This window comes from Trachypithecus francoisi, unplaced genomic scaffold (assembly GCF_009764315.1).
Source record: "Trachypithecus francoisi isolate TF-2019V2 unplaced genomic scaffold, Tfra_2.0 Lachesis_group10, whole genome shotgun sequence".
In the NCBI taxonomy this organism is placed as follows: Eukaryota; Metazoa; Chordata; class Mammalia; order Primates; family Cercopithecidae; genus Trachypithecus; species Trachypithecus francoisi.
Window position 1 is genome coordinate 122,625,016 of NW_022681455.1, and position 24,543 is coordinate 122,649,558.

The following is a 24,543-nucleotide window of genomic DNA, read 5'->3' on the forward strand; positions in this document are numbered from 1 at the left end:
GCTGGAGTGCAATGGTGTGATCTTGGCTCACTGTCGCCTCTGCTCCTGGATTCACGTGATTCGCCTGCCTCAGCCTGCCGAGTAGCCGGGATTATAGGCGTGTGCCACTGTGCCTGGGTAATTTTTGCATTTTTAGTAGAGACGGGGTTTTGCCATGTTGGCTTTAACTCCTGACCTCAAGTGATCTGCCGGCCTTGGCCTCCCCAGGTGCTGGGATTGCAGGCATGAGCCACCATGCCCAGCCTACTTGCCACATTTGTTACCTGCCGCTTTTCCTTTACAACGATCCAGCAGGATAGGTCGGAGAGGGAGTCTTTGCTCCCATTACCAGATGAGAAAATCAAGGTCCTAAGTGACCACCACATGTGCTGAGGTCCTGTGTTCACTTCTGGTGCTCTCTGCATCATCTTCCCCCATCCCTGTATTTGCAGAGCAGAGGCACGTGGCTCAGTGGTTCTGAGTGGAAATCTTGGAGTCAGGTTTGAACTGAGCCTCAATTTCACTACTACTAGCTGTGTGACCTTCCACGTGTTACTTTCTCTTAATCAGCCTCAGTTTTGCCTCCTGTAAAATGGGCCTAGCAAAAGCAGGGTGCCTGTAGTCCTAGCTACTCAGGAGGCTGAGGCAGGTGGATCCCTTGAGCCCCAGGAGTTGGAGACCAGTCTGGGTCATGCAGCAAGACCTCAAAATCTTAAAAAAAAAAAAAAAAGATGCAGTACATATAATCTGCTTAGAATATTGTCTGGAATATAAGAGCTCAGAAATCTTAGCTACTGATATTATTTGGCAGACAAGCTTCCCTGTCATAATCTTTTCTTGTCTGTAAGATGCTTTCTCTGTGTCTAGAGAAGCCATGCCACATTTCTCTCCTAGCTTCTGGTGACTCCTTGGTGTTTTTGGCTTGTGGCTGCATTCTTCAGTCTCCACATTTGCCTGCACGTGGCTTTCTCCCTTGTGTCTGCATCTTTTTAAAGCCATTTAGCTGGGTGTAGTGGCTCATTCCTGTAATCCCAGCACTTTGGGAGGCCAAGGCGAGTGAATTGCTTGAGCTCAGTTCGAGACCAGCCCTGGGCAACATGGTGAAACCCCTCTCTACAAAAAACACAAAAATTAGCCAGGCTTGGTGGTGTGCACCTGTGGTCCCAGCTACTTGGGAGGCTGAGGTGGGAGGATTGCATGATCTTAGAAGGTGGAGGATGCAGTGAGCCAAGATCGCACCACTGTGCTTCAGCCTGGGTGACAGAGTGCGACCCTGTCAAAAAAAAAAAAAAAAAAAAAGCCATTCGAATTATTTATTCTTTATATATAAAATATTATATGTAACACAGAAAATTATGCACAATATCCTAAGTGAAACAATCAGTTCATAAAATTTTATGTATTATAGGTAAACATTTTGTAAAAATGCCAAGTTGCTTAGTTATATTTTAAATCTTTTTAAAATGAACGTGTATTGCTTCAGTAATTTGTAAAAAATATGATGAGTGCAAAAAGCATTTTCAATCAAAAAGCATTGGTCAATCAAAAAGATTTTCAATGTTTCTTTTGGTCAAGATGAACGTATGTCTGTAAAGTGAACAAGAGGGTATTTTTTTCAGGCTCTCTCATGCATTTTAATGTTTTGTTTTTTTTCCCCTGCATCTTAAGTGCCCCTTTCCTTTCTCTTACAAGGATACTAATGGTTGTTGGGTGTTGGAATGGCCCTAAATCCAAGATGATCTCATTTTGAGATCCTTAACCTAAGTACATCTGCAACGACCCTATAAGGTCCCATTCACAGGTACTGGTGACCCGACACATCTTTTTGGAGGACACTACTGAATCCCCCGCATCCCTTGAGCAGTGATGTGTGTGACGTGTACCTACCCCGATGGAAAGTAGATGTCCCCATCAATGCTAACCGCCTTGATCACAGCAGTGGCGGTTGGTCCATGAGAGAAACGGCTCAGGCAGGGTGCAGTCTGGTCTTTGTGGCCCTCTAATAGGCTGATTGGGACATTTCTTACTCTCTCCCCCAAGTGAAAGCCCCACAGGGAAAAAACCAGAAGCCCTTTGTCTTTATCCTGGAGCCCAAGAAGCAGGGCGACCCTCCGGTGGAGTTTGCCACAGACAGGGTGGAGGAGCTCTTCGAGTGGTTTCAGAGCATCCGAGAGATCACCTGGAAGATTGATACCAAGGTAGGCACCTGCTCCCCGGGTGCAGGTGGGCCTGCATTCTCAGGGCTCTGGTGCTCCGCTGAGGCTGTGGGTGGGTCCAGGCAGCAGGATGAGCAGATCCAGGTGCTATTCAGAATTGGGAGAGGAGACCAGGTGGGTTCAGACAATAGGAGCACCTCTTGTTAGGGAGAGGCAGGGATAGTGGAGCTGCCCTGGGAAGGTGGGTCTGGTCGTCTGGTTCGAACCTTCAGAAGGCTGAGTGCGTGCAGCAATGCTCAGTGATGATGTCTGTGCGGCCCTGCATATCTTACCCAGGAAGTTACTGCCTTCCGCATTTTGAATAGTTTCTAAGGATCATATAAAGCAGTCTGGATCCTCCCCACAGAAAATGCTCACTGAGCTCACCTGCCTGGACCTGGAATGGGTCTGGGAACACAGCAAATCAGCGAGACGCGGTTCTTTGCAGTGGAGGAACTTCCCTTCTAGATGGGAATGACCTTTTCAGGGCTGTGCTACCTGAAGTACTAGTCTCTGGCTGGAAGTGTTTTGGGAAGGTGTGAGCTTCTGGATAAGAACAGGAGGTCTGGAGCTGGGCATACTGGAGTTTGCATCCTGGCAGGGCTGGACCCTGGGCAAGCAACCACACTGCTCTGGGCCTCAGTTTCCTTGTCTGCAAAATGAGGAACCAAATTCATAACTCAAAAGTAATCACTGCCTTGTCATTATACCAGAGCGACATGGGCAATGCTCTGTCTTTGACCCTGTCAAAGACTCTGTCTTTGATGATGGAGTAAGGGCTGTCCTTGTGGCTGCAGAAATGGAAAGAAATTGTAGGGTTTCCCATGGACCCATTTGCTTCTAAGGTAGATCTTGACCCCAAGGGCTGATTAAAGCCTTCCTGGGGCCTCTCATGCCTTCTGACTTCTGGCTAGCGTCACTGAGTCTGTCCTCCAAGATACTTAGTCATCCACCAGTGGCCAGGTCATTTTTTTTTTTTCCCCTTGGGAGGGCCTCACATCTTGGCCAGTCCCTGGTCACGAGAGGATCGTTGTGTCCTCTTTCGGAGACTTTGCAGAGGGGGCCAGTCCATGGGTACCCTCCCTGGTGGGACATCGTCTTTCTCTGACCTAGGATCTCCTGGGGGCCTTCCCTAGGGCGCCTAATTCTTCCCATGGCTTTTCACACCACCAGCCATGGGGGAGGAACCATGAGCTTGTAGCCAGCTGTGCTGTCCCTCTAGCTTTCCCAGTGACGCCATCTCTTCTAGGCCCTCGAGTGCCTCTGATGCTGCAGTACAGCTCTGAGGCACAGGGGGGCGCCACAACCCTGAGGTTTATTTGAAAAATCTCCAAATAGCGTACTCCGTCTCTCTCTGCTTTGCTTTAATGGGGAAAGGTGTTATTTCCCTAGAAGGCTCTGTCTCTCCCCTGCCTTGCACCTCCTCTTCTGCTGCATGAGGGTTTCTGAAATGAAGCTGAGCTGTTCAAGGCTGCTGTTGGCGGCCTTTGGTCTACATTCCTTCCTAATTGGTTTTTATATTTGCTGAGATTTCATGAGAATGATTTTTAAAGTTCTATTATTACATCTGAGGGGTAAAGGAAAAAACGGGACAGCAGAGTTGACGGAGTTCCTGCACTGAGCACAGCTACCCCTTTTGGGGAGCTGGTGTTGGGGGGCAAAGGAAGAAGGCCCCGTTCCACTCTCGGGCAACCAGCGGCGGATAAACTCTCTGCTCACTGCCAGGACCTCTGCTTGTCCCTAAGTGCCTGCATTGTTACAGGGTCTGTAGCCACCTCATTGATGGTGGAGGGCAGTCACAAAATCCTTCTAGTTAGTGGGTTTCCAGAGTCTCACCAACTGTATTGTGACTTCCCATTCTGAGATGACAGCTGCAGGCCCAGAGAGTAATTGTCATGCAGTTTTTGTGTTTTGTTTTTTTGAGACAGAGTTTCACTCTGTTGCCCAGGCTGGAGTGCAGCAGCGGGGTCTCGGTTCACTGCAGCCTCCACCTCTTGGGTTCAAGTGATCCTCCTGCCTCAGCCAACCAAGTAGCCAGGATTACAGGCGCCTACCACCATTCCCAGCCAATTTTTGTATTTTTTAGTAGAGATGGGGTTTCACCATGTTGGCCAGGCTGGTCTTGAACTCCTGACCTGAAGTGATCCGCCCACCTCAGCCTCCCAAAATGCTAGGATTACGAGCCACTGTGCCCGGCCTTGTCAATGAATTTTGAAGCAGCAGCTGGCGTTTCTTCCTGAACTGATATTGTCTTCTGCTGAGGTTGGGAGGAAACAGAAAAAATGAAGCCCCATACCTTGCCATAGCGCTGTGTTTTGTGTGAGGCCAACATTCCAGAATTCGACAGGCATGCCCACTCCCTCATTTTAAGCAATTCTGTTGTCATTGGAGGTGAGCTGTGCTATTTCTGGGGTTTCCTGTCTGCAGACAACCCCGTGGTGTAAACTGTGCACTAAGAGTACAAAGTCAAGTTAATTCAAGGACCAGGAGAAAACACCTGAGGTTTGGAAAAGAAACATGGCTTTGGTTTCTGTTCCAGCACTTGGCTATTGACTGCTTGGCTGACACCTTCTTTACCTGTTAGTTCATGCACTTCCCACCCACCACAGCCCTTCCAGCCTGACCCCTAGAGCTTGCTGTGTCCCCAAGGACATTCAGGAAGGATGGAAAGGGCTGACAGAAGCTGGGGGTATGTGGACAAGCTAGAGCCAGTATCAGGGGCTTAGAGTCACACTCGAAGCTGTCCTGATGATGTGGTCACAGCTGGAGCTCACGTAAAAGGCTCGTTTGCTGGTCACTGCCAAGGTCCACTTTGGCCCTGGGAATTGTCAGCACTCATGCGTGAAGGCGTTCTTACAGAAGAAATTGGGTGCCTTCACCTGCTTGTTTACAAAACATGACTTTCTGGTTGTTTGCCTAGGGGAGGTGTCGCCTGGGGCAGTATGAGTAGCTACCATGTGCCCAGAGAGTGCGAAGTCCTCTTTGTTTAATTTTTGCAATAGCCCTGTGAGGTAAGGATTCATATCGGCCTCATTTTATAGCTGAGAAAACTGAGGTACGAGGAGACTGTATGGCTTGCCCAGCTGGCACAGTCTGAGAACAGCTGGGCCGGGTTTCAAACTCACGTTCCAGTTCCCACTGTCTTAACAACTGGGTCATGTTGCCCCTCTCACCTAGTGACCACCATCACCTGAAGACTTGCTATGTGCACAGCCCTGCCATCAAGGGCCATATCTCGTGGGGAAGTAAGGTCTGTGCATTGGCACTGAATGGCATTAATGTAGGACAGTCAGGCAAGGGACGGTGAGAAGCAGAGCACACCAGCTGAGGCAGTGAGTGATCTGGAAGGTTCCAAGAGGGCAATATCCCTTGCCAGTCCTGGCTGGAGCTAATCCACAGATTAGTTCGTTTTTACACTGCTATAAAGGTATTACCCTAGACTAGGTAAGCAAGAGCAGGGAAAACTGCCTTATAAAACCAGGAGATCTTGGTGAACTCGCTGTTATCATGAGAACAGCATGGGGGAAACTGAGCCCATGATCCAGTCACCTCCCACCAGGTCTTTCCCTCAACACCTGAGGATTACAATTTAAGATGAGAGATTTGAATGGGGACACAAAGCCTAAGCACATCAGCTTCCCAGAGAAGGAATGATTTGGGCTGGGTCTAGAAGGAGGGATTTGATGGACCAGTGGGGTGAGGGTATATGGGCAGCAGGACGAGTAGTCAGGAGGGCATTGCTGTGGTTCCGTGGGAGCCGGGATAGGAACTCTGGGTCTGGATGCAGGAGGCATTTTAGTGAGATTGTCTCCAGAACCTGGCAGCTGACGGGGTGTGAGGGACAAAGCAGAGCTGGAGCATGTGGTGGGCGGGGCAGGAGCCCACCCCGTGTTAACAGGGCTTTGGCAGCATCTGGTCTCGACACTGGCTGGCTGTGAAGGCTGAGATAAGCTACTCAACTTCTGTTAAACGGAGATAATTCTCCCTGTCAGGGTGTGGACTCACTTAGGTAGTATCCATCCAGTGCTTAGCCTGTGACGCCTAGAGCTAAGCACCCCCCAAATAGTGACCGTTATTATCTAAATATTCTCTCAAGGTCCTCCCTTGGCCAATAAAAGTCTGGTAGAATTTGGGGAGGCCCAACAGGGTTGCCTGCTTTGGGGTGGAGAAGCTCATCCTTACATGCAAGGAGTTAGATTTGGCGGTGGGTCCTCTGAAGGAGGCACCTCCCGAGTCCATGGCACATAGTCTGGCCACTGGGTAGTGGTCCCTTGGACAGAGCCCTGATGGGCAGAGTTGGGGAGCAGATATGCAGGTTTTGAGGGTGCAGGGGATAAAGAGTTATGACAAAGATGCTGGGGTCCACAGAGCCCACGAGGATTTGAAGAACTAGAATTTGAGACACTCTAACAGCGTGGCTTTAGGGGAGGGGACAGGAGGCAGAGTTAAGGACAGAGGGGTGGTGACAGAGAAGAGCCCCCTTCCCCTGCCATCCTGACCTCAGCTATATTTGAGGGCTATGGCCAGGACTGAGCTGGACACCAAATCCTCGTGGAAATAGCTTTGTCAAGAATTTTGACAGGGGAAGAAATGAGAGGAGCAGGGTTGTCTTCAGGAAAGGAAAACATTCAACCATATTAAAGATCCGAGCATGCGAGAAAGCAAAGTGGGGATGCAGGAGAAAAAACACAGGGCGAGCTGGGAAGATGGGATTTCTCAGGGGCGGGCACTAAAGACGGTGAACTCCAAACAGGAGAACAACATGAAGTACTGGGAGAAGAACCAGTCCATCGCCATCGAGCTCTCTGATCTGGTGGTCTACTGCAAACCAACCAGCAAAACCAAGGACAACTTAGGTAACATCTTCCCTAAGAATCTGCCCTATAACTGCAGTGAAAACTTCCTTCCTTTCGAGTTTGCTATTTTCAGAGAGGGCAGAGTGGGTGCATGCTCCTGTTCTTAACTGCTCCCGGGAGATGGCCTCACCTCAGGTTTGTCCTCCAGGTGAGGGAGCTGGTGGAAGCAGCTCTTTTGCTGTCTCAGTAGGAAAACCCACTGTATTAGTCCATTTTCATACTGCCGATAAAGACATACCTGGGACTGAGTAATTTATAAGGAAAAAGAGGTTTAATGGACTCACAGTTCCACGTGGCTGGAGAGGCCTCACAATTATGGCAGAAGGTGAAAGGCACATCTTACCTGGCAGCAGATGAGAGAGAATGAGAACCAAGCAAAGGGGAAACCCCGTATAAAACCATCACATCTCGTGAGACTTACTACCACAGGAACAGTACAGGGGAAACCCCCATGATTAAATTATCTCCTACCAGGTCCCTCCCATAACACGTGGGAATTATGGGAGCTACAATTAAAGGTGAAATTTGGGTGGGGACACAGCCAAACCATATCACCCACTTGGTGGATTAGTTCTTATTGCCATTACCACAAAGGTGGTGGCTGAAAACATTTATTCTTGCACATTTCTGGAGGCCAGAGTCTGAAATCGGTGTCGGGGTCAACATCAGGGTGTCAGCAGGGCTGTGTTCCCTCCAGTGGGGAAAGCAATTCCTTCTTCCAGTTTCTGGGGGCTGCTGGCATTCCTTGGCTTGTGGTCACCATGGGCTTCTCCTCTCCTACTTCCCTGTTATAAGGACCCTTGTGGTGCATTAGGTCTACCTGGATATTCCAGGATAAGTCTCCCATTTCAAGCTCCTTAATCACACCTGCAAAGTCTATTCTGCCATATCAAGAGACACATGCACAGGCTCCAGAGATTAAGGCCTGGACATCTTCAGGGGCCATTACTCAGCCCACCACAGATACAGTTAAAAAAGGGGCCTTCTGTCATGTTCTGCAGGTAGCAAGTTTTTGATGATGCCATACATATTTTTTTCTTTGGGGTGCTTCCTTATCTTTCATCTTAGAACAGAAGACCAGCCAGACAATACTAGACCCCTGAGTTAACTTACTGGGAGGCCAGTCCCTAGGAACCTCTGTTCAGGGACAGATGTCAAAGCTCAGGACTCAGCAGGCTCAGCGTGTTGACTGCCTGGCTATCCCACCACAGCTGGATGGGAGGGAGCCAAGATGAGGCATGTCCCTTTCCCTCTCCTTTTGTTCTCCCTTCCCCGCACAGGCACCCACATCGCAACTCTACCTGTGGGCAGTGGCAGGTGATTCTCAGTTTGTTCATCTTTTGTCTGGGATCACTCTGGATCTTCCACTCCCAAGATTTTCTCTTACCTAAAACCATCCCCATATTCCCTCTTCTATAACTAAAGCTTTTGTGTTTTCTTGTTCAAGGATGTCAGTAGTTTAAAAAACAGTAAATTACAATAATTCGAGACTAAAAGGCGGTGGGAAAACTAGGTCCCTTTTTAATACCTGGAACCCCCAGAGGGCAAAAGTCCGTAGTGACACCAATTGGGACAGTATCATCAGAACCCCCTGAATGTCAACGAGGGAGATTCCTGGTTTCCTTTTATAATCTGAGCATCCAGCCATTGCACCAAACATTAAGAAAATGCAGAGATGAGACACAGAAGTAGTGATGACCTTTTTCTCTGTGTGCAGAAAATCCTGACTTCCGAGAAATCCGCTCCTTTGTGGAGACGAAGGCTGACAGCATCAGCAGACAGAAGCCCATCGACCTCCTGAGGTACAATCAAAAGGGCCTGACCCGCGTCTACCCAAAGGGACAAAGAGTTGACTCTTCAAACTACGACCCCTTCCGCCTCTGGCTGTGCGGTTCCCAGATGGTGGCACTCAATTTCCAGACGGCAGGTAAAGGCAGACTGAAGATAGCCCGGTCCCTGCAAGGTGGTGGCGGCATTCACTCCAGGCCAAGTCAGCTTGGGTCAGAGATGCCATGTGGTGTCCAGGAAGGAGTGGTTTGTGTGAGGGACTGCACGGTTCAGCAGAGGGCTGGTTCGTATGAGGTCCAGCAGCTGAACGGAGGGATGAGCGGACCGAAGGGTGCTTGGCTCAGGCAGGCTTCATGATTGCAAGTCAAAGAGGCTGAGTGAGTCTGGGTTAAGAGAAAAAGAAAATGCATTAGCTCATGTAATTAAAGCATCTTTGGAGCCCTCTTCTCCTGGCCTGTTGCTCTGGGAGGGCATTCTGCTCAGACTTTCTTCCAGAGACATTCCTATGGTGGCACAACCAACATACACAGCCTTCTGGACACCAAGTGGTTGCGTAAATCATGGGGCTTTGTGCTTTTGTTGTTGTTATTTAAAACCTCTTTCGGGGATCTATTCATCAGTAGCCTCCTTTACATTCTTTTTGTAGCCACCTTGGATTCCATTGAATGGAACAATCATTTATTTAACAAGTCCCCATGTAGGCACGTGTAGGTGTTCCCCATTATTTGCGTCACAGACAGCACTGCCTTCTGTACCCTGAAGTGAGCGCCATTCCACAGATGGAGGAATATGTCTGTGGGACAGAATTCTCAGAAGCGCAGGGAGGGTCAAGCAGCACTTGCATTTTGATCAACTTTGCCCTGAAGCAAACCACTGAAGATGTGCCTGAGCTAAGCCACGCTGCCCGACTGCCCTCCAGAGAGATTGTGGGCGGAGATGCAAATAGGTGGAGGTTGGAGTACACTCTTTGTATAACTTCACTGAGTTTCGTTGAACTTGTTGCTGTTTGCACAACTGAGAGGTGAACACTGACATACTGTAGTCCATTAGAGGTTCTTCCTGTGACATTAACCAGTTTTTCTCTTATTTAAGGAGCAGTGACTTTTCTTTTCTGCAAAGTATTTGTGCTTCTTACCCGATGTATCTATGCAGTAGGTATTTATAGCATAGATGTATCAGAACTAAGAGGTTAAAAATGTACATTCATATATTTGTCATTTGAATTAAAATAGCCTATGCAATTTGTTTCTACATAGATACTTTTCACAAGTTTGAATCTTTTCTTTTGATTCGGGATTTTGTGACATACTTGGAAAGGTGTTCCCCAGTCTGGGATTTTGTTGTCTAGAAACCCTGTATTTTCTTCGAGTGAGATACTTATTTTAACAGCTGCCTCACATTCATGTTGGGAAAAGGTGTAATTCATTCCCCACCTAGGAACTCCTGGCCTAGGAGGCCAGCATGCTCATGCCTGACTCACAGCAGGCCTTCACTTTCCTTCCCAGATAAGTTCATGCAGATGAATCACGCGCTGTTTTCTCTCAATGGGCGCACGGGCTACGTTCTGCAGCCTGAGAGCATGAGGACAGAGAAATATGACCCAATGCCACCCGAGTCCCAGAGGAAGATCCTGATGACGCTGACGGTCAAGGTAAAGCCAGCCCTCCCTTCCTGCCAGGGGAGCCAGCTGCCCTCCCTGGGGGCTGGGCCGACGCTGCCTTGAGAGCGGGGAACCCATGGCTAGGAAGGCTTGTTGTCTTGTTTAAACTAAACTATCCACATTCAGGCAGTGTGTGAGGATCTTTTTCTTACAGTACACTCCACGGTCGTTTGGGAGAAGAGGAAAGGGAGGGGAAACCTCAAACCCACTTCCCCTTGTCGTCTGTGGGGGTGAGGTGTGACCCTGTCTTTCTGGGGTCCCGGTGAGGTCAGCCTCTGGCTGGAAAGAGAAAGAAAACATGGCAAACAGCCATTTGGTCTTAATGGAGACATTTTTTTCCTTACTTTGTCCAGTTCCAGGGCTTGTTAAAATTCATCTGATTTTCAGAGAAAGTGTTGTTACTTTGTAAGAATTTTTGAAAAGTAAAGAAATGAATTGCATTTCTCATGAAATTAAGGGCGGTGGGGGGAAGAAGCATATGTAAACACAGGCCTTTAAGTAAACTGCAGTTACAAAAAGAATGCCACGTTGTCCCTCAGCCTTTCCTGGGGGTGGGGAGATCCAGTGATTAAGCTCTGCCTTGATCAGAGGCACCTACTTGGGCATGGATGTGCATGCATGAGCTCAGGTGAGTTTTACCTGTTGAGTCAGGTGGCATATGGGGCTGAGACCCAGGCTGATGCTGAGGAACTGTGGGATATACCACAGTCCAACTTCATCCACCGCAGAAGGTTGCTCTGGCTTCTCCAGTGAATTTGGGAAAATTAGGGCTGGCACTGAACTCATCCAGTGTCACTCTAGAACCCAGTCGCAATCCATGCTAGGCTGTTTGTTCAGGACCCCAGGAGGGTTCCAGTGCTTCCCTTCGGTGTCCCAGGTTCTCGGTGCTCGCCATCTCCCCAAACTTGGACGAAGTATTGCCTGTCCCTTTGTAGAGGTGGAGATCTGTGGCGCCGACTATGACAACAACAAGTTCAAGACGACGGTTGTGAGTAAGTCGCCTTGGCCCCTCTGCTTTGAAACGTCTGGCCAGTGACTCCTTTGTGGGAGTGCTCTTCCTGGGGGGGTATTTTGCAATGCACTTTAGTGGTCCAGGGTTTTCTTTCCTCCCTCTTGCCCATGTGGCTCAGCTTGAGGAGGGGATACAAAGGGCCACTTTATTAAATCCTTAGACCTTCCCCCAGTGCTGTTTGCCTGCCTGTAACTCAAGTCCGGAATCCTAGGTGAGGCCCTGACACTAGGCTCGTCCTCTTTGTGCACCAGCCCAATCTGATTGATCTACTGAGTCAAAGGCCAAGAGGCAGAGACACGGAGAGAGGGGGTGAACCTACATGGCTGACCTGACCAGAGGATCAGCCTAACCTGGGGGAGCTTAGCCCCTAGAGGGCAGGAGGAATGCTTGCTCTTCCAGGAAAAGCCAGGAGGGAACCGCGAATGGTGGGCCTTCTAAGGCACAGGAACCTTGCTCCTGGTAAAAAGTAGCCGAATGAACAACTCAGATGCTGACCGAGTCAACTGGCATTTTTGGAGAGTTGCAGGATTGCTGCTTGCTTGCTCTGTGAGGCTTGGGCTCTCACCTGCTAGCTGTAGAATCCCCTGCTGGTGGATGTGGCTTGCAGGCTCTCTTCTCCTCTTTCATCTTTTCCAAATTCCACCTTCCTGCTCTGCGAACACCTCCCCTCTTCCCTTCTCCCCCATCCTGGGGAGGGGAGATGGGAGGTGGTCTCCTTGCTCTGCTCACCAAGGGACCAGCCTGCAACAGCAGCTTCAAGGATTGCCCAAGGTGGGGTGGGGGAGTGAAGAAAATTACTCAGATTTTCTTAGATCTTGGCATAGATGCATATTTATTTACATGGTTGCTAAGGGGATTCACAGCTGAAGGATGCAGAGATTGTCTTACCAGAAGGGGGCAGCCAAGGCGGCCTCTAATGAGCTTTGATCTCCTTCCAGATGATAATGGCCTCAGCCCTATCTGGGCTCCAACACAGGAGAAGGTGACATTTGAAATTTATGACCCAAACCTGGCATTTCTGCGCTTTGTGGTTTACGAAGAAGATATGTTCAGTGATCCCAACTTTCTTGCTCATGCCACTTACCCCATTAAAGCAATCAAATCAGGTAAGAGGCATTTTAATTAAGATGTGCAATCTGGGCTGGCATTGTGCTTTGGTTTGGCTGCTGGCTTCAGAAAGAATGAAAAATCATTTTTCCTGGTTTGGATGGAATCACTGTAAAACCGATTGGGTGGCTTGGAGAGCTGGTGCACGTACAGCCTGTCATGTAGCACACAGGTGGGAGGAAGCGGGTGACAGGGGAGGCTATGCCCCTCGAAGTGGGATGTCTACATGCAAAATTGGATTGTTAGTGGATCGTCAACCTGGCACTGCAGTTTGATTTCATTTTGAAATATTATACACGGTTTGCTTCTCCCTAGCCAGGGCTAAGTCTGGGTTGATCTCCCTCCTGCTCTCTGGCTGGCAGTGTGAGAGGGTGGCAAGGGAGAGACCTTTGGCATCTTGGGAGGGGGAGTTACAATCTCGAGAGTCCAACTCCCCAAATCCTTCAGAATTCACCTTCCTCTTGTTTAAAATTGGGTGAGTTAATTTACTTCTTTGAATTGTTAGTTTTCTTCCCTGCTGAAGAAAACACAAAACCCCTTCATGGTATGAGAAGGGTCATTTCGTATTTTTCTGCACCCAAGCCAAGCTGGGTCATACGACCAGCTCTTAAGAACACTGTTGCATTCCAGATGACTGAGCCCCTCCTGCACAGCAGAGATAGACACCTCCAGGTGAGGGGATTTGGGACCCTGCTGCTTCTAGAGCCAGTCGTTTACAAAAACAAACTGGCTCTCCTTAGCTTCTATATATTTACTTTCCCACCGGATTGGAGGTATAATGTTTGTCAAATAGGCCCTTGCTGGATGTTGAATTTCCTTCTTCCTCTTCCTTTAGTATTTCTGATGCGTGGTGCATGAGATCATAGATTCTTCCGGATTCCTCAAGAGGTCACTGTTCCCTTGTTTTCTGAGGATCATTTTTCAAGAGAAAGATGACTGTCATTTTTAGTTACTTATATAAAAATACAGTCTTTTGATGTTGTTTGGAAACCTGGGGCTCAATGAAGAGCTGAATTGGATCCTTTTTGTTTTCAGACATTCCCTCAACCTCCACGTTTCTTAGTATAATATCATAAACCTGACCATTTCTGCTACTGGGCAGGAGCCCAATTTCTGAGCAGCAGGCATGCTAGCAAATCCAGGTGCTGGCCGGGCACGGTGGCTCACACCTGTAATCCCAGCTACTTGGGAGGCTGAGGTTGCACCACTGCACTCCGGCCTAGGTGACAGAGCAAGACTCAAAAGAAAATGCAGGTTCCTGGACCCACCACAGGGTGCTGCGTCAGCCCAGGATGAGGCCCAGGAACGTGCATCTTTAGGCAGCTCCCCAGGTGGTCCTTGGATGGCACGTTGAGAAAAGCAAACTGTGTCAAGGCTGCCTATCTTACCATTGAGGAAATGAATTCCTCAGCAAGTTAAGACTTTGGGAAAATGTTTACACTTTGATTTTTTTTTTTTTTTTTTTTTTAGCACTCTAGAAATGTTCATTTTCATGAATATTGCTACTCTAGCAATAATAATGAGTATTCATCTGTAAGAGGCCTGATATTTGGCAACCCTTCTGGGTTAACTCACCCACACTATAAACTACCTTTTTTTTTTTTTTTTTTTTAAGAGAGAGTCTTGCTCTGTCGCTCAGGCTGGAGTGCAGTGGGTGATCTCAGCTCACTGTAACCTCTGCCTCAGTCTCCTGAGTAGCTGGGACTCCAGGTGCACACTACCACATCTGGCTAATTTTTGTATTTTTAGTAGAGATGGAGTTTTGCCATGTTGGTCAGAAAAAAAGTGATGAGATTACGGCATGAGCCACTGTGCCTGGCCTATGAACTACTTTAAATCCAGCACTGAGGCTGTGATTCCTTACTTTGCTTCTTTTAGATGAGTCTAATAAGGCTTAGGAATGAAACCAACTCTTCTGGTGCAGGAAGTATAGCTTTTGGTACACCTTTACCTTCCTAGCCTTGATGCTGTAACAGACTTCTTTTTATGGTAACTGCCTGCCAGTTCCTCTACTGGACTCATCCAGGTAGCTGTGCTGAAACCCCCTGGTTACCTTGACATCCTCTTGAAGGATGAAGGCCATGACCCTCATAACCCCTCCCAGTGCCTTGCAGAGATGTCAGAGTTGATGATAAAACCTCCTTACCTTACTGGGCATCAACGTGTGTCAATTCATCTGCAGAATGCAATGACTTAGCTTGGAGATTTAGAAAAAACAAAGGTCAAAACCTCAAGGGAGATTAAAAATGTGACCTCATCCTCCCCTGACTGTGAGGTACTCTCAGCAGGGACCTTTCCTCACTCCTTTCTAGCGCCTAGCAGTGCCTGGCACATCCATATTCATGGGAGGAATGAAATAGAGTGAACAGAAGGCACTGAGGGGCTTCCAAACTCGAAAAATAAACTTCGCCCATTGTCATTAGAGATGCACTTAAGCTTTTAAACCAGCTGGAGCGCAGGAAGGAAAGAAGCAGCCTTTATTGTGTTAGGTACCTTAAACTCTTTCTCTTTTAATCCTCACAGTAATCCTGTGAAAGGGGTTTTATCTTTGGTTTTAAAATTCTGAGCACTTTGAGGCCTAGAAACTATGACAACGTGCTCAAGGTCACACACATGTAGGACCAGAGCTGAGATTCAAACCCAGGAATGTCTAATTTCGAACCCCGTGTTCCTCCTCTGCAGGCTGCCCTCTCACTGGGCCCTCAAAGCCCGAAGCATTGATCTTACTTTAAAACGTGTCTGTATTTCCCTTTCCCCTGTGAAATGACTAGAAATAAGAAGAAAAATGATTTTGTTTTGGGTGAAATTGGGAAACACCTTTGAGCAGACTCCAGTATACAAGGAGGGCTGCCCAGTGCATAAAAATGGGACTTGGGCAGTGAGAGAAGTTACACAGAGCTGGAGATAGCTGGCCATGGGGGCAGAGCTCACGTCTCCGATTTAAGAGGCACTTGCCTAGTGTCAGATAGTACTGTCTGGCCTGGAACTATGCTACTGGAGTATACAGGCTACCTGATAGCCTCCCGGATGGAGCCGTCATTCCAGTTCATTCTAACAGTTAATCAGCAGCTAGACTGCATTAGTCCGTTCTCACACTGCTATAAAGACATACTTGAGACTGGGTAATTTATGAAGAAAAGAGGTTTGATTGACTCACAGTTCTCTGCAGGCTGTACAGGCTTTTGTTTCTGGGGAGGCCTCAGGAAATTTGCAATCCTGGTACGAGGGGAAACAGCACATATTTACATGGCCAGAAGGAGGAAAAGAGAGCGAGTGAAGGGGGAGGTACTACACACTTTTAAACAACCCCATCTCATGAGAACTCACTATCATGAGATCAGCAAGTGGGAAGTCCACCCCCATGATCCAGTCACCTCCCATCAGGCCCCAGCTCCAACACTGGGGATCCCAATTCAACATGAGATTTGGGTGGGGACACAGAGCCAAACCATAACATAGACTTAATTCTTCCCCACTGTCCACAGATTAGCTCATTAGAGATGCAGAATCTCAGGCTTCACCCCAGACTTCCCAAGTCAGAATCTGCATTTTAACAAGATTCACAGGTGATTCATATTTGCATTAAGGTTGGCCTATCACTGGGCTAGACTGCAAGAATTCTGTGAGGCCTTGTCAAGGCAAAAAACAAACTAGCAACAAAAATCACATTGTATCCGTAGGGAAAAAATAGGTCAGAAGACTTCTTCACAGCAGTATATTCAATGAGAGCAGTGTCCCCAAAACCCTACCAGGAAAAGAGTGGGTATAAAATATTCAGATTTTATACCCACTCAAACTGTCATTCAACTATAAAATCAAAGGACGGATGCTCTCAAACATGCACAGCTCAGGAATTCTGTGTCCCATGGGCTCATTTTGAAGAGAACAAAAGAGGACACATTTAGCCAATGAAGGCATCCACAGAGTTCAGTAAGATGATGAGCATCGAGCCATTAAAAAATAGGAATCTGTACATTTCCTTATGTATAAAATTGTGTATCAGAACACGAACACTGTAAACCAATACTGAGCTCTGGGTGGTGAGATGCATGCTGGGGAAAGTATAATGATGTCTTTGTCATACTTTGAATTGTATACATAAATAAGATGGATTGATGGGTGGATAAATACATCACAAAACAAGCACAGTCGGCCCTCTCAACCAGCCAAGCTTGGATTGAAAATATTTTTGAAAACGTTATGCATCAAACATATACAGACTTTTTTCTTATTCCTTAATACAGTATAACAGTTACACAGTATTTGTATTGTCTTGGATATTAAAGTAATCTAGAGATAATTTAAAGTATATGGGAGGATGTGCATAGGTTATATGCAAATACTACATCATTTAATTATTTAGAGACAGGGTCTTCCTCTGTCACTGGGGCTGAAATTCAGTGGTGCGATCATAGCTCACGGCAGCTTCAGACTTCTCGGCTCAAGCAATCCTCCTGCCTTAGTCTCCCTAGTAGCTGGGACTACAGGTGTGCATCACCGTGCCCAGCTAAATTTTTTATTTTATTTTTTGTAGAGATGGGGTCTTGCTGTGTTGCCTAGGCTAGTCTTGAACTCCTGGCTTCAAGTGATCCTCTTGCCTTGCCCTCCCCAATTGCCAGGATTACAGGCATGAGCCACCATACTTGGCCAACTATGTCATTTCATATCAGGGACTTGAGCATCCAAGGATTTTGGTATCTGGGGAAGTCCTGAACGAGTCCTCCATAGATACCAAGGGGACAACCGTAGAGTGAAAGTTTCATACAATCTAGGTGGTGGGTATACAAGTGTTCTTTGTAATACCTTTTTTTTGTTGCTGTATGTTTAAGAATTTTATATTAAAATGCCAGAAAAACATAAGCCTCCCTTTGTGGGAGAATTATGGTTACAAAATGGAATGCAAATATTATACACCATGTCCATACAGAAATCATACACCTTAGGGGTGTAAAAGGAGAAGTTGGGGGAAGAAAAGGAGAAAAGGTACAGGTTTGTGTAAGTATGCGACTTTCCTCTTCATAAGCAGTGGAAAGTGATTCAATGGATATTGTTTGAAGGTGATAAATCAACTGAGAGTATAAAATGTTCCAAGAGAAATAAGCCCAAAATCTGAATGGTGGAAGGCACAGAGGAAACAGTGGGAGGGTCCTATTTTGGGCATTGCTTGTCTTGGAGAATCAGTAGATATGATATAAATGCTTTCAAGACAAACTAGGACCACAGAAACGATCTCTAAGATACAGTGCTAACTGGTAAGGCACTATCATTTGTGATTTAAAAGCAACTCAAACATATGCATAGGCAATCTTGGGAAAGATACTGTTAACAATGGTTCCTTTTAGGACAGAGAGGAGGATTGGGTGGGAGTGACAGTTCTGTTTTAGCCCTGTGTTCTTTTATACTAAATTAAAAGAAGCCAGCAAACCAACCTTTGAGATGTGTTGCCTTAAACATTACTGAATGGGGGTGGGGAAGATTCAGCTCCAACTCGCCCCCACCCTTCAGCCCTAAATAAAAAGATACATTTAAATGACTGTCAAACATAGGTCCTACCCCCACCCTTCAGCCCTAAATAAAAAGATACATTTAAATGACTGTCAAACATAGGTCCTACTTGTAAACAGGGAATGGCTTTCGGAGGAGGAAGATCAATACTGCTATGAACTACTGAGGGACAAAGATTTCCTCCCATTGGAAATCTTTAAAGATAAAACACACTCCCTGGTCCTGTGTTTTCTAAGGCTCTAAGTGGAGGAAATGGATGAGGATTCACTACTCTTTTGGTCTCAGGAGTATTTAAGGAATTGAAGCACAGCTGCAACCACTACACTCAATGTGGAATGTTCTGTGGGTTTTAATTTCTTCTGAGTGAATCATTTTTATTTCTAGATGGTAGATATTTTTAAACTTGCTTCCCTGTATGGACCAGTCAGTCATAGCTGTTGGCCTGTGTCCCTAACCATCAGGATAGGACCTCTGGCTTCCACTGGGGGCACTGACTTCTCTTTGAACTAGGCCTGTGATCCCTGGGCATCCTCCAAAAAAATCTAAGGTCTGTCATTAATTACCTGCCTTTGCATTTTCCTCCTTGTTCTGCTTCAGGATTCAGATCTGTTCCTCTGAAGAATGGGTACAGCGAGGACATAGAGCTGGCTTCCCTCCTGGTTTTCTGTGAGATGCGGCCAGTCCTGGTGAGTGGAGATACGCCAGTAAGGGTTCCCTGAGCTATGCCTGCTGGTGGGGGTAGAAATGGCCTATGAATATCATTGGCTGAGGGACTTAAGCCCATTGAGAATTATCTAGCCCAAGCATGAGACATCATACAAGAATTCCTTTTTGCTAATTCCCCAGAGTTTCCTGGGTTTTCCCTCCCAGCATCCTCCTTTCTTGGAGAATGCTGTGTGATTCTGCGTAGGCAGTGAAGGAAAGGGTGCTGGTACTTGTAAGTTCCTCATAGTTTCATTTCAGCAAGAGCCAGGCCAGATGATGCTTTCCTAGATAGACTCATCCTTTCTGGATGCTTTTTTGGTGCCAGTGGGTCTTTAGGAATCCTGTCAAAAACTCTGATAGCCTCCAGTGAGGACCTGTCTTGGCCTGTCCTGGGGACAAAAATGCACGAACCCCAACCTCTCTAGAGAAGACTGAAGGAGACTTCCTTCCTGGTTCTTTCGATTTTCCCAGGCCTTGAAGATACTGAGTCTCTCCTTTGATTAATCAGTTTGGATAGGCTTGGTCTTGAGCTATATTTAAAAATGTGGCAAGTTTGCTCAGGATGAAGGGTTAGGGAATGGAGCTCCCTGCTGTGTGGAGTCAGGGCTCGGGTTTGGGTAGATGACTGGGTATTTACTTACTGTGATTGTGGAGCTCCAGAGACTCGATGATGGCCTCTCTCATAGGCTCAGACCCACATATCAGGCCTATGTTTTTGCAGTGCCTGACCTGTAGGCAGTACCATCTCCCAGGATCTTTTCATTCCCCCTACTGCAGAACCACAAAGCTCCACAAGGGCTAAAGCTCGACATGGGCTGAGTGAGTTCTGTGGTCAGATTCTTTCTGGCTGACCTAAAAAACTGTAGTTCTGAACCTCAGTGGGTTGATGTGGGCTTGGTTAGTACCCCCCAATACCCATCTTGTTTTCTCATTTTGGTTGTTTTCCAGATAGAGAAATCAGGGTCTGTAATTTGGCTATAAAAACTAAACAGGGATATTCAGACCTTTGAACAGCCATAACAACAGTCCATGCAATAAAAATTCATGAACTTGACTCAGAGGAGGGAATATTAGGCTTTTCTGCATAGCCATTTCCCTGTGTGCAGCTTTTGCAACTTTGATAGTTTTCCACTCCCAGAGCATTTTTAGGAGCACTGAGATGAAAGAAGATGCAATAAGGGAAGACCCAGGCACGGTAGCTCAGGTCTGTAACCCCAGCACTTTGGGAGGCTGAGACAGGAGGATAGCTCAAGCCTGGGTGGCAGAGGTTGCACTGAGCTGAGACTGTGCCACTGCACTCCAGCCCGGGTGACAGAGTGAGACCCTGTCTCAAGGAAAAAAAAAATAAGGGAAGAAAGAGCAGGAAAAACTGCTGAGAGAGACTTAAAAAGCACAGCTGTTAGGGACCAAAGAACCTGAGACAGTCTCACTTTTCAATGGCCTAAAATAAACTTCACCAGCATTTAAATGACTGTGTGAGTCTTCCATCAAGTAGAATGACCATAAATGAATCACACTCCAAGCCGAGCATTTAGATGGAATCCATTTACAAACAAGGCGATCATGCACAGCTTTAGGTGAGTACCCTTTTCCTCCTTTATGCCAGAATTCTTTCCTTAGGATCAATACTCAGATATAGAATTAGTGGGATCAATTAATTTAGCTGAATGGTAAAACTATAAAACCTGGGCTTTAGCAGAAGCCTTAAACCAGTGAGCACGAAGACCCTTTGCTTAGTTAAGCTTATCCCTTCCCAGCTCACCAAAGGATCTGGGATTTGCACATCTGTTGCCTGGGGAAAGGGAACCGGTGCTGTTCTCTCTATACATAAAACCCCTCTGCAGACACGTCACAGAAAAGTCAAGTGATAAAAATGGTTTTAGATGGTGGTAGGGCCGCATTTGCCTAGGCTCGCTGCTCTGCAAGGCTGCTGTAAACAACCGGAAACATCATAAATAATTTAAGTGATTAGGTATCACCAGCAGCAGAGAAAATTAGTATATTTAAAAGAAAATTGTGTTGATGCAGATTTGACTTCCTTGATGAGGGAAGCTTAATGCCGGGGCTGCCACTGTAGGGAGTCAGGGGCGTTGTGTGGGGTTCTAAATGGAAAGTCAGTGCTTGCAAATCTTCTGAAAGTTTTCTTTAGTCCAGCTGCTAGCTCTTGCGATTTCATTTAATTCCACATCTGTCACCTGGTTTTGTGCCACTCACAGGTGCAGCTTGGCATTTCTGTCCATACTGGGATAAGAAGTCGCTCTTGGAAGCCGAGCTGAATTGCATTCGGTAGACCTGGGCTTTCTCCTTAATGCCCACGGTCATACCTTTTATTTATCACCATATCCTCTGGAAGCCAGGGAGAAACTCTGGTAAACAGCCTCAAGACAGCATTTTCTGAGCAAATGATTGATCCAGTAAGGGCTGAAATGGAGTTTACTCATAAAACATTTGCTGAGATAGAGTTTACAGCCCCAGAAAACTGTCAATAAGCACTTTAAACACCTTCTGAAGAAGCCATTTACATGTCACAATTACTTTATCAAGTCGCAGTCCTTTACTTTGTTAGCAGTATGTTTAGTTTATAAAGAGTATTTTCAGCACCATTTTATTACCTACTGTATTTTAAGATGTAAGGAAAGGAAGGTGGGGGAGTTGAAAAGAGTCCTCACAAACAGCCTGTATCTAACCACAGTTACCATCTTGGTAGATTTCCATTGCCTTATGATTTTTTGTCTATGATATTTCCATAGTCAGATTCATACAAGTGCCCTTTTCTACTTCACCGACGACTTTAAATGATTTTCAAAGCCATTGATACCTGTTTCATCACGTGTGGGTCCCTAATTCACTTATTCTCCTACTAATGGAGAGTTAAGTCATTGGCAGTTTTTTACTTTATAAATAATATAGGTCTTCATGTAACATTTTCTGATTAAAAATTATTTCCCAAGGCTAGATATTTAGCAATGGAATCATAAATCAAAGAAAAAAGGACCATGTATTTTTACCTGCATGTCAAATTGTTCTCTGAAAGTAAATAGTTTCTCTTAAGTTGATGTATTACATCCAATCTTGCCATTAACTGGAATAGGCCTTCACTGGAATGATTTAACATGGTGAGAGAGATCCTGAAGAATGGGACTGGGGAAAATAGGAAAGCTTAATTATCCATTATCTTCCCTGGGCAAACCAGCCATTTCTGGAGGGCACACTTGAGAAAACTGGTTGCCCCAGGACCTGTTTAGTACTGATCCTGGGTGAACTGGGTTCTGTTTTGTGCTGGGTAGGAGCTACAGTGCAAGGGGTACACAGGCCCTTCCTTAGAGTGAAAGAAAACCCAGGATGCTGTCAACTAGATGAAGGCTTATCCTAGATCAGATGCCTGAATCCCTTTGTAGAAGAGTGCACACTTTAGAATCCTGGAGGTCCAGGACTAGGAGCTGCACTCTGGCACTGAGCTGGTCCTGGTTTTTGAGGTTGGGAAATATTTCCTCACACTTGGGGAGAACTTGGGGGACACAAAGGCCTGCCTTATGCCTCATCAGCTAAAGCTGGTCAGTTTGCCCAGTGCTGGCTCCAAAGAGCAAAAACTGCTGTGTTTACCATCCATGACCCAACAGTTTGACATGACTGCTGAGCAGACAAAACCATGAGCATGCAGTGGAAAAAGAGGACAGACCAAGGTACGCACCTGGAACAGGCGGCTGGCAGTTGAGGCTGAGCCAATAGAAGCCTCAGATGATGAGAATTGTAACACATAACTCATAGGATCTTTCAAAGACATCCAAATGGAGAATTCAAAGACAAGACCCGATTTGTTGAATGAAAACATTCGGTATGTAAAGAGATCTGCATTAGTGACCCCAAATATAATGTGAAGGAAATGTCTCCCAATCTAGGGCAACCCCACCATGAGATGGAAAGACAGGAAAAGGTGGGCTGGGAGGACAGATGCCAAGGACCTAATATGAAAGCATGTCCCGAAGGACAAAGTGAAACAGATGGCGCAACGCTATGAATGAAACAGCGAATAAAGGAAGTGTTTCTCTGATCTGCTGTTTGTGAGGCCCACGTGGTTGCCCCCCTGGGATGAAAAGAAAATACATCCATACCCTTAGTAATATTTTAGGAAAAATGTTAAATTCCAAGGATAAATTAAAAACCTAGACTTGCAACACACTAGTTGTGTATAAAGGAACTGTATAAGTCTAATATCTGACTTGTCCTCTTTGGCGCTGAAAACTAAAGGACTCCCCAAAGGGGTAGAATGTGGACTAGGAAGACAGAATAATTCAGTGTCCAGCCCCTAACATGTCAAGGAATTTCAAAATATGCAATATTTTAGATATGTATCCTACTCAAGGGAAATCTTGAGGCAGCCCTGAATCAATGATGTTTTAGTCAAAAGAGAAACTTTTAGATAGGGAGGTGAAGAGAGGGAAACCAGTGGATAATTGATTTTGCAGTACAATTACATCTTCCAGGAGGATGACAGTGTGATTAAAATTTTGTCATGGTAAATATTAAACAAGAATTTTTGAATTGGAAGAAATATACCATAATAAAAAATGCTAATCAAAAGCTGAAAAATAATCAAGTATCAACAAAGCACAGGCACGGAAAGGTAAAAATAAAGGTATCCTAAAGGGTATTTCAACTTTGATGACTAGGGAATCAGACAATAAATAAACTATACTGCAGAGGGAGAGTTAATGCTACATTTGATATTAAAGGAAACTGTGATTTTAGTTAGCATTGTTAAACTGAGGGTAACCACTGTCAGAATTGAAAAGCAGAGAAGAAATTAGGAGGAAAAAAGGAGATCAACATAAACTTCACAAAGAGAATAAAAATAAGGTAAAGAATCAGAAGAAATTAAAGCAAAGTAAAATGTATTTAAGTGAAATGGATAAGAACTTACATTTAATTTGGTGCATAGGCTGAATCCTCCTATTAGAAGATAAATGTAACTGCAGTTTATAAGAATAGGCCTAAAGGCAAGGTAAATAAAACAAATAGGAATGGATGGAAGAGTTACTGGGAAAATTGGGAAGGAAAAGTTAACATCAAACTAGAAGTTAGGATCAGAAGTACTACAGTGTATTAAGATGAACAGTATGTAATGATAAACTGCTTGTTTTCTAAAGGGATATAAAAGTCATTAGCAAATAGCATACCACCCAAGTATATAAAACAAAAGTTCCTACAAAGACAACTGAATAAAGAAAAAATCTTTCAGAATTTGGAGAGTCTAGTATATAGGAAATCAGCGAAGATATAACATCAAAATAATTTGCCTTAAGAAATATACAACTTTGTGTCCTACAAATGGCTAATACACACTATTTTCTTCTCTTTCTCAAACTTTATAAATTTGATTGCATCCTTTCTTAGAAAACCTTAACACTTTTAAAAAAATCATAATTTCATAGGTCATTGGCTATAACTTGACAAGATTCGAAAGATATAAAAAGATGGTAAAATTATTCACGATTTGAAGATAATTTTCTAAATATATTAAAACAAGTAAATTACCCAAAAGTAAAACATTTATGCCATAGTTACGTTGAGAAGAGGAAAGTGCTTGCCTTACAACTTCACAAAGACTGAAGACATATGAGCTACTAACTATTCATCTTAAGAACTTTTAAAACACCAATAAAATAGAACAAAGGAATAAAATAGAGATAGAAGCCAACTGCATAAAACACAAATCAAAAAAAGATAGAAAGAATA

At 45.6% G+C, this 24,543-nt stretch overlaps 1 protein-coding gene across 2 annotated transcripts in view; it reads left to right on the forward strand.

Annotated features, from left to right (window-relative positions):
- Positions 1–24,543, forward strand: part of PLCG2 (phospholipase C gamma 2) — a 193,296-nt gene that overhangs the window by 156,807 nt on the left and 11,946 nt on the right. For both annotated transcript variants that reach the window (XM_033219130.1, XM_033219131.1), the window contains 7 exons: positions 2,020–2,177; positions 6,928–7,030; positions 8,748–8,957; positions 10,324–10,469; positions 11,356–11,470; positions 12,429–12,596; positions 18,700–18,788. In XM_033219130.1, the coding sequence (XP_033075021.1) occupies positions 2,020–2,177; positions 6,928–7,030; positions 8,748–8,957; positions 10,324–10,469; positions 11,356–11,470; positions 12,429–12,596; positions 18,700–18,788 (989 nt within the window). The remainder of the gene's footprint in view (positions 1–2,019; positions 2,178–6,927; positions 7,031–8,747; positions 8,958–10,323; positions 10,470–11,355; positions 11,471–12,428; positions 12,597–18,699; positions 18,789–24,543) is intronic.